Source organism: Salmo salar, chromosome 10 (genome assembly GCF_965601325.2).
Source record: "Salmo salar chromosome 10, fSalSal1, whole genome shotgun sequence".
Lineage (NCBI taxonomy): Eukaryota > Metazoa > Chordata > Actinopteri > Salmoniformes > Salmonidae > Salmo > Salmo salar.
Window position 1 is genome coordinate 85,607,451 of NC_138300.1, and position 18,156 is coordinate 85,625,606.

General features: G+C 42.3%; 1 protein-coding gene across 1 annotated transcript in view; it reads left to right on the top strand.

Moving 5' to 3' along the window:
* fa2h (fatty acid 2-hydroxylase) overlaps window positions 1–17,003 on the top strand; it is a 30,723-nt gene extending 13,720 nt beyond the window's left edge. The window contains exons 2-7 of the mRNA XM_014124381.3: window positions 10,389–10,478; window positions 13,199–13,341; window positions 13,563–13,663; window positions 13,807–13,979; window positions 14,270–14,522; window positions 14,743–17,003. Of these exons, the coding sequence (XP_013979856.1) occupies window positions 10,389–10,478; window positions 13,199–13,341; window positions 13,563–13,663; window positions 13,807–13,979; window positions 14,270–14,522; window positions 14,743–14,810 (828 nt within the window). The 3' untranslated portion in view covers window positions 14,811–17,003. The remainder of the gene's footprint in view (window positions 1–10,388; window positions 10,479–13,198; window positions 13,342–13,562; window positions 13,664–13,806; window positions 13,980–14,269; window positions 14,523–14,742) is intronic.
* Window positions 17,004–18,156: the final 1,153 nt, after the last annotated feature.

The window sequence follows — 18,156 nt, forward strand, 5'->3', positions numbered from 1 at the left end:
GCACGTAGAACATATACAATTATCTTTCTATGCCTATGCTAATATCAGCATTGTCCTGGTCATTTATGATATACATGTTAGCACACATCAACATGTGGATAGACCTTTGCACCTGGCTTTCCCAATCTGTGAGCTATGAACTTCTACCTGCCACCAGTTATGAATCTGTGTATTGAAGAATCTCCCCAGTTTCCATGTCAAGAGATTTTATGTGGTTGTCTGCTGCTCAGACGGAATCTAGGTCAAAAACTCTCTGGTCATCATGCCCATATCGTGTTTGAAGTCTATCATGGTTCTCCTGGTTTATTGTGGTAATATAATGGCAGTCTCTTGTCATACTCTGTGTATGTAGTAACAGGACACTCGGTCCCAAACGTCTCCAGCTACAGTTGGTCTCTGATTTTAGTACCATCCTCATCCGCCCAACTGAAAGAAAAGAGAACACGATTGCGTGTGTGTGAATGAGAGTAATCTTAATTTCTTGCCAGTCAGGTTTGACTTGCTTTGTTACTAAGAGAGGCTGAGTGACCCTGCTAGCCTGTGTGTGTGTGTGTGTAAGGAGAGGAAGAGGAGAGGGAGTCACACACCTCCACACCCTGTCACTGTTTCTCTCCACAATGAAAAGTCAAACGTTTTGTGAAAACATGTTACTCCCCTGAACGGAATCATTCATGCAGTTCCGTTATATAGCAGACATATTTCTACAATTTAAAACATCCTTTATGGGACCGTTTTTACACTTTAATAAACAGCGGAAGTGACTTTTGTGCAAGGTGACTGTTGTGACTTAAAGGAATGTGGGTTCTGTAAGTGACCTAAATTAAGTAATTTAAGTCAACTTTTAATTTCTTCATTACCCACTTGAGAGAGAGAGAGACTGCTCTTACATATTGTAGCAGAGCCATTTCAACTGATATGTGAATGAGATTGAGACTGATCTGACAATGACTAATTGGTTCTTATGTACATGTGTGTGGCGAAGGGGAAGTACACTTATCTCTCTAAACTCTGTAGCCCGTCCGACTGTGTACCCGGCACAGATATGATAGTGATAGTTAACCATTAACTAGGATGAGTCACATGACCTCTTCACTGTGACCAGGGATGGAACCATTGATGACATCTGGGATATACCTTTTTAACTGACGTGCACAAAATCCACCACCTTCCTGCTGTGACATAATGACCGGTAATACTGATTGGGTCTGTCTGTCGTGTCTCCTCTTGTTACCCAACTACTCTGGCTACACCATTAAGACCTCCAGTGTGGGCTCAAGGACTCCAAGAGTGTGACTGTGAACTTTGAACCTGTATCCACATTGGAAATGACCATACAGCCCAACCCAGCAACTGTTGGCAAACACTTGAATAATCTGCTTGATACTGTTAAAAAGAAACTCCCTGCTTTCTCTTATTACTCCTTTATACAACAAGCTATCCATCCATAATCTCTCACAAAAGCCTTGACGTAACATGTATTGAGATTGTGTCCTGTTCCCTCTTCCCAGCCATTGACTCACCACACTCATTATCAGAGCTGCTCTCTGGATAGGAGCAACACTAGCCTGTTATGTGTAGGCCTACTTCTAGTCCAGTACTGTGCCCTTATGTGAGCGCCAGTGGTTGCCGGTTTTGTCTTGACAAAGAATAAAATACAAGGCAGGATTGTGCTGTGGCTCTGGCCAGCTGGGTGGGCAGTTGTTCATATTGCCTGTCTGTGACCTCACAATTCCCCATCCTAAACCAAGCATTCCCCTCCCAAACCACGGGCCCCCGCCTTCCTCTGCCACGCCCAGTGCCCCACCAACACACTATGGCCCCTGTTCTGATGGTACCAGCCTGGACTAGGGTCTCCTCTGTCCATCCCCTTTGTTTTTTGTCACTCATTCTTTCCTTAATTCTCCTTCCCAGCCTATTAGATGGAGGACACACAGAGTGCCTTATTACCGTTCGCTCCCCCACCTCTCCTCTCAGTGTAGGGCTGAGAGGACCGGGAATGAAGAAGCTCTATTGTCTGACTAAATGACTAAAATGTAACTGCTCAGTTCTCCCAGCCTGCATGCCTCCACACCAGCTGCAACCAGAGACAATTACCCCCATTCCCTTGAAACACTCAGACCCGTACTGTAGAAGTAGCAATAGGAGTAGTACTGTAGTAGTATATAAACATGCAGTGCAGGATATCTCTTATAATTCATCTTCTAGGTTTAGTCACCAGGCAAGGTCACACATCTTATTTTTGAATGAGAATATAGTTTGATGTCTGGCAATGCGAAACTAGGCATCATTTTTCCATTACTGTCAAGGCCCACACTTGATTCCCTACTATGAATACAGGAAGGTGTGGTATATTAAAGCTATAAGGCACGAGGGGGTGTGGTATATGGCAAATATCCCACAGTTAAGGGCTGTTCTTATTCCCGATGCAACGAGGAATGCCTGGATACAGCCCTTAGCCGTGGTATATTGGCCATATACCACAAACCCCTGAGGTGCCTGATTTGCTATTATGGTTACAAATGTAATTAGAACAGTAAAAATACATGTTTTGCCTCACACGTGGTATACGGTCTCATATACCACAGCTTTCAGCCAATCAGGTGGTTCCAGCCCTGAATGCTGATTAGCTGAAAGCCGTGGAATATCCGACCCTATACCATGGGTATGACAAAACATTTATTTTTACTGTTGTAACTATGTTTGTAACCAGTTTATTTAAGTGATAATGCCCGATAAGCGGGTGTTTGGAGGATATATTGGCACGGGTGTTGTTAGGCCAGAGATGAAGTTGAGGGCCGGCAAACAGTGCCAATACATCCTCCAAACACCGGCTTCGAGGGCATTATCACTTTTATACAACGGTTTAACAACATATTCAAATAATGATTGACATATTTTTAAAAACGTTATTTTGATGAATTTACTCATACTATTTCATCCTTGCACAAGAAGGTTTCTACCCAAGCCGGCTGGTCATTCATTCTAGCGGTTCGGTTGCTAGTGTCACGTCCTGACCATAGTAAGATGTTATTTTCTATGGTAGAGTAGGTCAGGGCGTGACAGGGGGTGTTTTGTGTTTTTCTATGTTTTCTATATCTATGTTTAGTTCTAGTTTTCTAATTCTATGTCGTTGTTTTTTGGGATGACCTCGAATTAGAGGCAGCTGGTCCTCGTTGTCTCTAAATGGAGATCATACTTAAGTAGGTTTTTGTTTCCCAGCTGTGTTGGTGGGTAGTTGTATTCTGTTTAGTCTATGTACCTGACAGAACTGTGCACTTTCGTTTTTCTCTTTGTTATTTTGTCTTTTGTGTTTTTGAGTTAAAATAAATTTCATCATGAGCACTCAACACGCTGCGCTTTGGTCCCCTCTCTACGACAGTCATTACAGCTAGAGACGCGACCCAGTTGTTCAGTCTTTTTGTTCTGTATCTATGGACGCGACCCAGTCGTTGGTTGTAAATGTTCCATTGCCATAATGGCTGGCAACATTCTTATCCTATGCTTGCAGCCAGATTAACAGAAAAGTAGCTGCATTTGCATTTGTTTAAGCTGTTTTCTAGTGACATTTATTTGGATACATCCATAACAATAAGCTAATGAGGCGCTATTTCGCACCTCGATGGCATAGAAGAATGTGCTCACTCGTCAGGACTCTGTTGTTCAGAGGAACTAGCCAACAACACAGTCACTACAACACAATCACTTCAAACTGAAGCTGGGAAGACTGCAAACTAGATGCACTTTGTTACATTTTACCTTTATTGAAATTACATTTATTTGTATATATCCATAAAAAGGATGCCAGCTGATTCATGATTTTGACTGTCTGAGAAACGCTGCCTGCCTGTTTGTCTCGTCTCAACATGTTCATTACTATGGGACAGCTGGAGATCGAATTTGAATATTGAAACAATGTTGCAAATGTCGGAGAGACATACAGCAAGGTTTATACAAATCTCTGCGGTTGAAAACAAAATGTTAGTCTAAAAGAAATGTGAGATAATGTCTAGATGCTTTTTATAGTGGAGATCAAGTTTATAAATTGCCTGGCTGAGCTGATGAGACAGTGGATTGCGCAGTCAGATGGACCAGAGTAAATAGGCATTTTAACATCATAGATTTAGCCGGTGGTAACTTGTGGAATAGACACCGGCTGGAATGCTGTTTTAACGAACCAGCATTCAGGATTAGATCCACCCGTTGTATAAAATAGCAATAAGACACCTCTGGGGTTTGTGGTATATGGCCAAAATAGCAAGTCATTCTGTGTTGCATCGTGCATAAGAACAGCCCTTAGCCGTGGTTTATTGGCCATATACCACACCCCCTCAGGCCTTATTGCTTAATTGTACACCCACAAACATCAGAGATGAGTGGTCCATGACCTTTTGAGTACGTATTTTGTTAACCTAAATTGTATGCTGTGACCAGGGGTGTGAAAAGTGTATAGTACAGTATTTGCAAACTCTAACAGTAATTCAATACACCTTGTAATCTCTGTCAATATTCCTTGCGTTCCACACATTGTGTCATAGTTCACATAGTAAGAGTATACACAGGCACAACCCTATTCTGTGTAGTAGACCTAGTCAGCTTTATGCCGGTGTGTCTCGCCCCAAGCGATGAAACTAATGTGTGTGTATGTGACTGTCTGTTGTCACATCTTGAGACTGAGTAGATGTCTCAGAGAGAGAGTGAGGGGACACTGTACCCTACGCTATGAGCTGATGGGAGGCCCTCTGTCCTCTCCTCTACTCTGATGTGCCGTTGATGTGTTACCATGGTGAGGCCTACCTGAATGAGTGTGTTCAGTGGATGGGAGGTAAACTGGTCTGGTGTGGATGACCTTACTTAATGACCCTGCCTCTCTCTTAGCAGTATCCATCCCTCACTTACCCATCCTGGCTGAGCAAATAAAAGCCTTCCGCTCTCTCCTCTCCTCAGGCCCTCTCCCATTTCACATGGAATAGTCAAAGCCCTACACACACAGTACACACCGAGACACTGCTCTGCTGGAGCAGCTTACAGTCTAGAACTTCAACGGATAATTTTGTATTTTTTTATTAAAGTATTTTATGGCTTGCTATAAGTATAAGTAAGCTAGTTGATTTACACACTTGTTGGCTCTGACTCCTGTGTTCGGTTCACAATAACTTACCCTAAAGTTCAGGTCCCTGTTAAGAGTGGCCATATTTCCACACATGCTGGTTTCAAATCAAAGCCATTGCCCAGGGTGATTAAAAACTAGGCCCAGAACAATCATTGCCAGACTCCAATTTGCTGCTTATTCCAGCCAAGCCTTCCAATAAGTCAGTGAACTCAACTCAGGTTACTACGTAGAATCAGGTCAGGTGCTTCTACACTTCTTCACTTTCTCAGGGTTCTTATGACAATACTCTCTTAAGACTTCTCTGGGAAATAATATGTTCCGTTCCTCTTCAGAAAATAGCAACATACCAGCTGTAATATTCAATGGTATTTTTAGTGTTGTAATCCTTTTTTTTTTTAATTGCTTTGGTGCAGTTTCCACAAGTATGTGGTACATTTTCACAACCCTTGTAAGGGGTGTTTAACTGGCGGCAGTGAAGTCAAACGCAGGAGAGAAATGACTGTGTTTCCAACGGCGCAGTTTATTACAAAAAAAAACACCGGAAAACATAATAAAAATGTATGGGCAACATAACCCGACGCACACCAGTACAAACGTACACTTACAATAAACAATCTCCGACAAGGACATGAGGGGAAACAGAGGGTTAAATACACAACATGTAATTGATGGGATTGGAACCAGGTGTGAAGGAAGACAAGCCAAAACAAATGGAAAATGAAAAATGGATCAGTGATGGCTAGAAGGCCGGTGACGTCGACCGCCGAACACCGCCTGAACAAGGAGAGGGACCGACTTCGGCGGAAGTCGTGACAACCATTAGTACAAAACTCAAAGCAGATCATCAAAAAGGTAGATGTTTCAAAACTTTTCCAATTGACTCAGTACAACAGACAAATTAATAGTACATTTTTCACCAAACTTAATCAGTGTTTGATGTTCGCTACACATCATGATACATGATTACAATACAGGTGGAACAATGCAGTTTTAAGAAAAAATAAGTGTTAAATAAAAGTAACAAATAATTCAAGAGCAGCAGTAAAACAACAATACAGGTGGTACCGGTTCAGAGTCAATGTGCGGGGCCACCGGTTAGTCGAGTAATTTAAGTAGTGTAAACATGTAGGTAGACTAAAGTGACTATGCATAGATACTAAACAGAGAGTAGAAGCAGCGTAAAAGAGGGGGAGGGGTGGGGGGGCAATGCAAATAGTCTGGGTAGCCATTTGATTAGCTGTTTCAGGAGTCTTATTTAAAAATAATATTGAACCTTTATTTAACTAGGCAAGTCAGTTAAGAACAAATTCTTATTTACAGTTACGGCCTAGGAACAATGGGTTAACTGCCTTGTTCAGGGGCAGAACGACAGATTTTTACCTTGTCAGCTTGGGGATTCGATCTAGCAACCTGTCGGTTACTGGCCCAATGCTTTAACCACTAGGCTACCTGCCACCCCAAAGCCTTATGTTTTGTGGGTGGAAGCTGTTAAGTCTTTTGGACCTAGACTTGGCACTCAGTAATCACTTGCCATGCAGGAGCATGCAATTACATCAATACAGACCAATGTCAGGCCATGCCAAAAGGTTTTTCCCAAGGTGCATGAACAATGAGGACATTAAGTGCTTTACTGCGATGTCAATGAGAACCTATGACCAAATGCTCAAGACAGGATTTGTGCATCAATGAATGTGAAAGATGTCTTCAATGATCACACATGGGATAGAAGTTATGGAAATGTGATTTTCTATTTTATTAAAGTGTATTGCCTTATGTGAAAACAGTGCAATGTAGTGTAGTACATTCAAAGGGCAATTGTGAAACGGATATCTTTAATTGTTTGCTATAAAATTAACTGGTTGTTAAAACAGCTAATCAGTTCAGTTGCACTAATACATTGAAATAACAGTGTGTCATAAACCAAATATTAAAACATGCTGAAGCTCACATATGAACGGTGTGTCTGCCTCTGGTGCCATAAAAGTCCTGCCTAGGTGATCATTAACTTTGTATTTTTTTGTGCATCTGTTTATAACTGTAATTATGAGTTTCCATCATGTGAGTTGACATGCTTTTTTTGCTTGTGTGTTGTATTTGCATTCAACATAGTTTAAGTAAGCTCATGGAACACATTTATAATGCCTTGAGAAAGTATTTTATTGAAATGTATTGAAAAGGAAATTCAGAAATATCTTATTTGCATAAGTATTCACACCACAGAGTCAATACATGTAAGAATCACCTTTGGCAGTGATTACAGGTGTGAGTCTTTCTGGATAATTCTCTAAGAGCTTTGCACGCCTGGATTGTACAATATTTGTACAATTCTTCAAGCTCTGTGAATTTGGTTGTTGGTCATTGCTAGACAGCCATTTAAGTCTTGCCATAGATTTTCAAGCCAATTTAAGTCAAAACTGTAGCTAGGCCACTCCGGAACATTCAATGTCATCTTGGTAAGCAATTCCAGTGTATATTTGGCCTTGTGTTTTTGGTTATTGTCCTGCAGAAAGATGAATTTGCCTCCCAGTTTCTGTTTGAAAGCAGACTGAACCAGGTTGTCCTCTAGGGAGTTGTCTGTGCTTAGCTCTATTCCGTTTATTTTTATCCTAAATAACTCCCAAGTCTTTCCCAATGACAAGCATACCCATAACATGATGCAGCCACCACCATGCTTGAAAATATGAAGGGCGGTACTCAGTGACGTGTTGTGTTGGATTTGCCCCAAACATAACACTTTGTATTCAGGGGGAGGGAGAAGGAGAGAGAGAGGGAGAGAAATAATAACGTTTTGGAACTTTTTGTGAGTGTAATGTTTACTGTTAATTTTTTTTCATTGTTAGTTTCACTTTTGTTTATTATTTATTTCACTTGCTTTGGCAATGTAAATATATGTTTCCCATGCCAATAAAGCCATTCAATCAAATTGAGAGAGAGAGGGAGAGATGGTGGAAAAGGCTGGAGGAGGCAGAGAGTGAGATGTGGTTAGGATTTAGAGAGAACAGATGAGGTGTTGCGTAGCCGTGGAGATGTGTGAGTAAGAGGGCGGAAGTACAGGAGGATTTCGGTTAATCATTTGTACAGCTGGAGAGTTGAGATAGAGAGAGAGTTGCCGCTTTACACCTGACTAATATTGCACCTGTCTGACTCTGAGAGGAGTTGCCAGGCAGTGGCTCGACCAGGGAGAGCTGAGAAGGGATGCACGGGAGAGAAAATGAGATGGCCTCGCCTTGTCCCTGGGAAAGGAGGGGAATGGGAAGACCATCACAGGACAGACATGGTGGGAGGGATGACACTGAAAGACAGGCTCTACCCCTAGGTCACAGGGAGGCTAACCTTCACCAGGTAGTTTAGGTCAAATTTGTTGCTCAAGAAACCACAGATCAGCTCTGTGATAGGAGGGTTTAGACTAGGGTCAATAAAACCATCTCTTACCCCCACTCATAACGTGAGCTATGAAATTCACCTTCAGAAATGAGCATGGGGTTCATATTGGAACATTCGCCTGCCCTTTTAGAAGAATGAAAGATTGAATCAAAAGTTATTGTTGAATAGTAAAGGATGGAGGTGTGTTCCGTTGTTAAATAGTTACTATGTCGCTTTGTGTAAATAGTCAACACCCATAGTCAACACCCAATTCAAGCTGAGGCATGCCTCTCTGCCTATTTGTTTTAATTGTACAAACTCCTCATGTCACATCACCAAGCTTGACAGCATGGCTATCCAAGGATCTAGTTATCCCTCCCCTCCCTGTAATTTTCACCCACTTAGTTTTATGATGACCAACAATATGGCTGAATTATGATGATCCGCTGATAGAGCTACCTTTTGAGGAGATTACCTGGTCCTGAGCATAAACGCAGACAGTCATGTAATGTGCCCTGAGACATAAAAGGGTGCCTTACCAAACAATATGAAGTGAAAGGAATGCGCTTTATGATATAATCAGTGCTGTGTCCATGTTACGTCCTTCCCATTCTTCAGGGCCAATGGCAAAGGCAGATCTATATGCTCTATGCCTCTGACTCATACAGTCAATAAATGGGAGAATGTACCGTTCCTGTTTGAGTGAATGCAGATAACATCTGGTCATCATGAGTGTAATGGTGAACGCTGGACATCATACTTAGTCCATTCAGGTGGCAACACTGATACTAGTAGTTGGCAACGCTGATACTATAATGTCATTACATAATCTGGAGTATAGCCATGGGGATGTGCAGAAACAAATACCTGTCATGATTCTCCACACACACACACACACACACACACACACACACACACACACACACACACACACACACACACACACACACACACACACACACACACACACACATCTAAACCAAATTGTATGTCCCCATGGTAACATTATATTGTGAATAACTTGCTTTAGTTTCAAGGTTTAATTTCACATGCACAAGTAAAGTAAAATGCCTTTCTTGCAAGCTCTAAACCCAACAATGCAGTAATCAATATCAATGTAATACTAAAAATAACATAAGGTAGAACAAAAACACTAAAGCAATAAAAACAACACGAGAAAGTAAGTAAGCATACTACTGTATATGTAGGGTCAGTATGTTCCAGTACCATATTTACAATGTGCAGGGATACTCGAGTGATAGAGCTATGTATAGGGGTAAGGTATTAGGATATATGATAAACAGAGTAGAAGCAGAGTATATGATCAATCAAGTCAAATCCAATCAAATTGTATTGGTCACATACACATGTTTAGCAGATGTTATTGCGGGTGTAGCGAAATGCTTGTGTTTCTAGCTCCAACAGTGCAGTAATATCTAACAAGTAATATCTAACAATTTCACAACAATACACACACATTTAAAGTAAGGGAATGGAATTAAGAATATATAAATATTTGGACGAGCAATGTCAGAGCGGCATAGACTAGAATAGAATACAGTATATACATATGAGATGAGTAATGCAAAATATGTAAACATTATTAAAGTGACTATTGTTCCAATTATTGAAGTGGCCAGTGATTTCAAGTCTATGTATATAGGGAAGCAGCCTCTAAGGTGCTACTGATGGCTATTTAACAGTCTGTTGGCCTTGTATGTGAGTGAGTGTACGTGGTGTGTATAGACTCTGTATAAATGTATGTGCATATTATGTGTGTGTGAGCAAATTATGAAGTGAGTGTTTGTGCGTGTGTGTTGGGAGTGTCAGTGTGCGTGAGTGCCTTAATGGATATCCTGCCGATGTTCGCATTTTGAATTGCAGCTCACAACCGTTGTCTCCTGTTGTTCCACAGACAGTGAGGGAGAGGAGGAAGACCCAGGAGCACACCGTGGACGAGGAGCCTTCACCCCTCAGCAAATGCAGTCAAGTCGACCTGGACACGGTGAGAGAAAAATACATAAGAGTAAAAGGGAGAGGGAGAGAGAGAATCAGAAAGAAAAGAGTAAGAAAGATCTCAAGCAGTGTTTCCTTCTTGGGTTACTGTACCACCAACTGAATTTAGCTCTGGCCGGAGTACCCCTGAAGTACCCCCTCGTGCATTTTACCAGTAGGCCTATGGTCTCATGAGTCTTCTCAAGTACCCCTGGCTAAGAAACACTGATCTAGAGGATGGCCACAGGGTCCTCTGGACTTCCCTCTTTGATCAGGCTGAACATCAAAACCCAACCACTGCAGGCTTTCAGCCAGGCAGGAAGTGACAGGTGATCATATCAGGGGTTGGTTATGGGGTTCAACTACAAGTCAGAGTTGAGCTCAGATCCCAGAGCCGTACTGGGTCGCCATTGGCCCAATACTGTGACGCAATGTCCCCACCCTCGAAGCATCGTTACCGATCGCTCCACAAAAGCCGCGGTCCTTGCAGAGCAAGGGGAACAACTACTTCAAGGTCTCAGAGCGAGTGACGTCACCGATTGAAATGCTATTAGCGCGCACCCCGCTAACTAGCTAGCCATTTCACATCGGTTACACAGGCAGTGTAACAGGCAGCCAGGGTTGTGCAACATCAATGTGTCTGGTCCAAGGCCCTTGAGTTCAACGCTCTTGCTGCTCTGACTGTGGCCTGTGAGCTACAGTACACTGCTGCATTGACACATAGGGCGTGTTCGTAAATTCACTCTGGCTATCTACTCCGATTTCAGAGCACTCTCATCTGAGTGTGCCGGAGTTCAGAATAACTGATGAATTTACGAATGCTCAACACCCGTGGAATATGCCCGGTGTCAGTTAAACATCGGGGTAAAAAGATTAATTAAATTGTTGCCAGCAGCACAGTAATAGTCACAAAATTCTCTGGATAACATGAAAGCAGCTTAACCAGCTCTGCTAGGGTGAGAAAAATGGTCAGAGTGAGGTGTTCTCTCATTTATGTCTGGAAGTAGCTAGCAAGATAGATAACTTTAGCCAGTTAGCTTGGGTGCTTGACTGCTGTTGTGAGGTCAGAACGCTCGGATCAACCCTACTCCTCGGCCAGAGAGTCCAGTGTGGGCTCTGAACCCCACGAGAGCGAAACACTCAAAATGTACGAATGCCCAGAGCGCACTCTGAGCACTCTCTGGCACTCCAGAGGGAATTTACGAACACGCACATAGAGGGAGGAGATGGAGAGAGTTGGGAAAGATGGAGACGTGACCACGCACAGTCATTCACCCGGCTTTGCTAAAAAATGTGTGCCCACCCGTTTTCACAGCTAATTATTAAAGACCATGGGGGACCCGCTCCGGGGCATTCATAATCATAGCTTATTACCGTCTGTAGTAGATATGAAGATATGTGGAAGGTTTATCTGTATTCAGTACAGATAGACAGGGTACGGTATGCAGGGAGAGATTCCTTTGTTCTCACTAACAGAACAGGTCTTTCTCAGGCCTTAGGAATGTTTTTGATTAGCTAGTGGATAGCAGCGAGTCACCTTTACTTTGCAACAGGGCCAGCTGTGTTTTTGTCATTGTGATGCTTTGAGCGACGGCATGATGCTTGGCTTGCTTGTCACGTACCTAGTGCAGCGTCTCTTCTCTTGGCTCATTCAGCCCTACATACTTACACAGTGGAGGAATCTGTGGCCTGAATACCATGATACTTTTGTCACTCATTGTTATATTATTGACCTGTTTGTTTGCTTTTCAACACATACCTGACTGAAACCCCATTCCTCACTTTTAACCTCCTACCCCAAGACAATCGATGTCCTCAATGAATGGTTTGTTTACATTTTTGTTTCTCTAAATTGATCCAACCTTGTCTACTATACTGCCGTACCAAGCAAAAAGGAAGTAACTGCTCATTCGGTCTAAAAATGAGTTGATGTCATTTTTGCTACATTAAATACATGCTTAATCATGTGGACAAGTATCCTGCCTCTATTATATTGTGTTTTGGAGGAAGTGGGGTTCATGTTAGCAGTAACTGCATAAAGTTACTGTGAAACCAAAGTAAATAAAAGTAATTTTTCTCAGTTCCATGCTATGAGCAGTTACTGCCTTTTTGCTTGGTAGGGAAGAATAGTAAATAGATATTTCATGCAGTCTATATAAACCTGACCCACCCTATAACTGATTACAGTGCAGAAGAGACCACGACTCTAAGAACAAGTCCATTTCAGTCTGCCTGGTCTCTATCCAAGGTCATGTTAAAGGAGACGTTTAGTAAAGGGTATGGACAGAGATATGATCTGCAGATCCTTCACAGAGGCTGGATCACGAGTTTATCAGGGAGTTGCACAACACCTCTACTTCCTGGGTCTGAAGTGTGGTGTGGTGGAGACTCTTTCCCGTGGACATCTGTCTGTCTCTCTACCGCCACCTGCTGGATAGAACACCATCAGTCAGAAGGGCCAAGCCAAAGTGATCTCACTGTCATAAAGTTATGACTGAAATAAGTTATCAGTCCAATTTCCATTGGATTTTGATTCTCCATGAAAAAGATGTCGTTTGACAATTCATGCTTTTAGGCAGAAGTAGTGCTAATGGGGTTCTGAAACATTAGAATCACCTTGCATTGTATGATGCTGTATTTATGTATTAAACTGTTGTGTTGTGTGCTGTAAGCCTTAAGCTACTGTACTGTGTTGTAAGTTGAGCCATGGCTCCCCTGCTATTCCTGCAGGACCTGGTGGACTGGCGGAAGCCCCTGGCCTGGCAGGTGGGCCACCTTGGAGAGAAATATGACACCTGGGTGCACCAGCCTGTGGACCGGCCCATTCGCCTGTTCGGGAACGAGTTTCTAGAGGCCAGCACTAAAACGTCCTGGTAAGAGAGAAGAATGTACACTTCGGGACGGTTTTCCAGACACAGATTAAGCCTAGTCCTGGACTAAAAGGCTATTTCAATGGAGACTCTATTAAACATACTTTTAGTCCCAGACTTTGCTTAATCTCTGTCCCAGAAATTTGCCCATAGAGCGTAGAAAAGCACTTACCCCAGAAAGATAAGCTTGGGTTTAGATAAGTCATTTGATTGTCTGCGTGTAGGTACATGGTCCCTGCTGTGTGGATGCCACTGGTGTTCTATCTCAGCTGGTACTGCTACACCACCTTGGCACTGGGGACAACCAGACTGTTCGCCAGCACAGGTAACAGACCCAATCATATCTCTCTGTCTCTCTCTCTGTCTCTCTCTCTCTCTCTCTCTCTCGCCAGCCAGCCAATTCATGCTTTTCCCCTGTACAGTCTAGTAGATATCTATATCCTGTATCTGTACTGCCTCCCTCTCCAGACTACTCCGTCTTGGTGCACAAGTACAGCTTTCCCCTCATCTTCATAATGGGCATGGTCATGTGGACCTTCATCGAATATTGCATCCATCGCTTCGTCTTCCACATGCGCCCGCCCGCCCACAACTATTACCTCATCACCATTCACTTCCTGCTGCACGGACAGCATCATAAGGTGAGATACGGACATACACAGAACAGAGAGAATGATACTCTGGAACTAAATGTTAAAAATCACTCATGTCTTTTTTTTAAACAGATAAGTACCTACATGTGTTTAATGCCTCTTTGGTTTATGATTCATTTTGAATTCAGAAACTTGGGAAACTGCAGGATCTAATTTTTGTTCCAAATCTAGGCCAAGCCATATGCTTAACTGATAAAACCAACCTTTTCAGTAACTAGTCAATGTCTATCTGCTTCTGAACTAACACCATGGTTAATCCTGCTGTTTCCTCCTTCCAGTCACCCTACGATGGCTCCCGCCTGGTCTTTCCTCCTGGCCTGGCCTCAGTGGTGGTAGGCAGCTTCTACCTCCTGCTAACCAAGGCCTTCCCCGAGACCCTGGCGGTGTCCCTGTTTGTGGGGGGGCTGTTTGGGTACGTGGTGTACGACATGATCCACTACTACCTTCACTACGGCTCCCCTCAGAGAAACACCTACCTGTACAGCCTCAAGGCATACCACGTCAAGCACCACTTTGAGCACCAAAGAGCAGGTGAGGAGGACCAGAATAGCTCTTTGCATCACCATACTTCTGTTGGCATAGTAACTTCTAATGAAGAGAATGAGGGACATAGAATGTGAAGTATATGACCTCAGACTCTTCATACATCTCTGTAATTCTCTGTTGTTCAGCTCTGTGTATGGTTCTTATATCTATTATACCTTATGACTCGGTCCGCTCACTGATGACATGCATTGGTTTCCCTCTGCAGGGTTTGGAATCAGCACCACATTGTGGGACCATCCGTTCAACACGGTGATCCCCGAACAAACCTTTTAGAAGACCCAACTTAATCTACTCTCCAAAGGGTGGGCGACCTTCCCCCATCCCTCTTACACCTGACAACTTACTCCTTCAATGACCCCACCCTGTGACTCCAGCATGTCTCTCTAAACTACCACAAACCAGTCTGTCTGTCTGGCTCACTGCTTCGCTGCTACAGTGCTACTCTCCTCTCCGAACAAAACAAAGCACACTTCTCCATAATGTTCCACCTGCTAGTCAAAGCAGGAAGTATCTTTTCAGAACTGGGGGGGTGGAGGGTCCGGGATGGGGAACATGTTTATATTTCTTTATTGGTTATTCATTTTGTTTATAATGGACAAAAGGATACAATTAAGATTGTATATGACTATGATGCATTAAGGATGAACTTACATGCAGTCCCAGGTTCTAACGGTCAACATCTCACCAGAGACAGTAGAGAGAGATTGGAAAGTGAGAGAAGGAGTGTGCATGTGGAAAGAGAGGAGAATGAGTGGGCGAAAAGTGAAAGAGATTACACTTGTCCTTATAGAAGCTGTCCAAGTTTATACATTTACATATACCTTTAAGAAATCTCAGGAAAGTCCCTTCTCTATCCCTGGAGTGTTGATGCTGCAGAATGCCCTCCTCTATTCTAAAGGTCAAGCGTTACTAATGCTCTTCCCACAGAAAAACGCTTTTGACAGCATGTGTTCACTGAATCCAAAGATGGTTCATCTGTAGTGTCTTGCCTTCACTGGGACATTTCCATAAAAAAATCTGTGGGAAGGTATGAAGGGAGCTGATTTACTCTTTCACTATGTTCATATTAATGTATATTTCAACATAATGTCTATTTGTATTAATTAATGGTATGACTAAATATATAGAAATATGTGTGTAAACAAAGAAATACTGTATCTTTCCCATTCCATCTCTCTCATATACACTCTGGTTTGTTGTTGACATGTCATATGAAGCTTCAGAATGAGTTGATGTTTTACTAGGTGGAGAGAGATGGAGTCGGATGTATACATCCTGATTTTTGTGTGGATGGATGTATTGAAGGATGGCCGGATACGTGGTGTTATGGATACAGAGACAGAACGCTGAGGGCATGAGGCCGGTCTATCAGGTCTCCTGCTGTAGGGAGCAGCACGTGGCTAATGTGATAAGGTAAAGGATGGGGCCGATTATATTAGGACCTCCCTATAGGTGCCCGTTCTCCTCCCTGCATGTAGGGTGACGATCTAGCGTCAGACTAAAGTGTAGGAGACCCTTGGTTCAGTTACAGGTTGATCCTCGGCTGTTCTGACTACTTGTTTTATATCCTAATGTTTCTATCTTCTGCATTCCACGTGTTTTTGTTCATTCCCTTCTTGATTTTCTTTACAGTTTTAAATAACCCTTGGGTGAAGCCACTACAGATGAGCCCAAATATTCCTACTGTTCCTCAGGAGACCATGGAAACAGACAGGGGATTGGGGCCTCACGAAGCCCATGTGGTCTCAGACAGTGATTTGAACCATTAGTTAGGTCATGTTAGTAATAGTATGTTGCTACAGTAAGGAAGGCTTCCGGGGGCCACAGTCTCCTATCACCTCCAAGGGCCTTGATGGGGGTGATTTATAAGACGAGAGTAATTCTTCATTGTAAAAATATTATGTGTAATCCAGCATGTAGTTAACTGTAAACAAATTGCAGTGGGGGTGGGAGTGGTCTGTTTGGTACTCAGGTCAGGGGTCGGGTTGGGTTGGGTTCACACTGTATTCAGACAGAGAGCGGTCAGCAGAGGATCAGTAAGATACCCAGATTAGCATCAAGGACTCACATTACAGTACTGAGAGGATGCATGTTCAAACCAATATTAGTACTCATGCTTATGATGATGACTTTTGTATGATGAACTTTTCACATGACTTGATAAAGAACCAACAATTGTTGTGATGTTGATAATGATAATAATGCTGATGTTGATAATGATAATAATGCTGATGTTGATGCCCCTCTTCCCTGCCCTCCCCTCAAGCTTCTGGTTGGGTTAAAGTAATAATACATATATATATTTATAAACAACTTGTAACTTTAATACTGTCAAGTGAAAATATCTCTGCTAAATTATGCATTTAAATAATTTTCCAAATCTATTTACCGTAATACATATTTTAACTTTGTCTATGCAAATGCAGATATATCTGTAAATAAATGCCTGTATATTTCTGATGATCACTTGTTTGAGAGCCAGCCCATTTTTGTCTTCTAAACCTACTAATATAAAATAATAATAGTCATGCTGATGTACTGAACTGTAGATCATTCTGTTATTCTTTGCCTTTAGAAATGGCTGTTAATGAAGGTTTGATGTCACACAGCATACTGTACATATCCTCTAGGATCTGCTGAGACACTGGTCTCAGAACAGAGGACCTTCAGTCATAAACAACAGAGAGCTAAGGTATGCCATCATCTGGCACATTGCCCCGCCATAATCAAATAAGGAAGCTAGTAGTTGAAATAATTTGGTATAACCCATCAAGGAGTATATTTATTTAGTATAATTCATAAGGAGCTTTGTCACAAACTCCACTAACTCCAGAACATTATGGCATTTATATATTATATATATTATATCTTTAAGCCTATGTTGACTTATCTTCTTATAAAAGCTAAATTTACCACCAATGTAATGTAAAATATATATTACAGGGTAATACCTATCAGCTAATAGGCTAAACATAGTTTTAAAGCACAGGAGGCCAGAAAAGAGCTAATGGAATTGCATCAAACCCCTTGACTTTTCCACATTTGTTACGTTACAGCCTTCTTCTAAAATTGATTAAATAAAATAAAGAAATCAGCTGCAATCTACACACAATATCCTATAATGACAAAGTGAAAACAGTTTTTTAGAAATGTTTGCAAATGTATTACAAATAAAATACAGAATTATCTTATTTACATAAGTATTCAGACCCTTTGCTATGAGACTCAAAATTGAGCTCAGGTGCATCATTTTTCCATTGATCATCCTTGAGATGTCTCTACAACTTGACTGAAGTCCACCTGTGGTAAATTCAATTAATTGGACATTATTTGGAAAGGCACAGACCTGTCTATATAACGTCCCACAGTTGACAGTGCATGTCAGAGCAAAAACCAAGCCATGAGGTCGAAGGAATTGTCTATAGATCTCTGAGACAGGATTGTGTCGAGGCACAGATCTGGGGAAGGGTACCAAAACATTTCTGCAGCATTGAGGGTCCCCAAGAACACAGTGGCCTCCATCATTCTTAAATGGAAGACGGTTGGAACCACCAAGACTCTTCCTAGAGCTGGCCGCCCGGCCAAACTGAGCAATTGGGGAGAAGGACCTTGGTCAGGG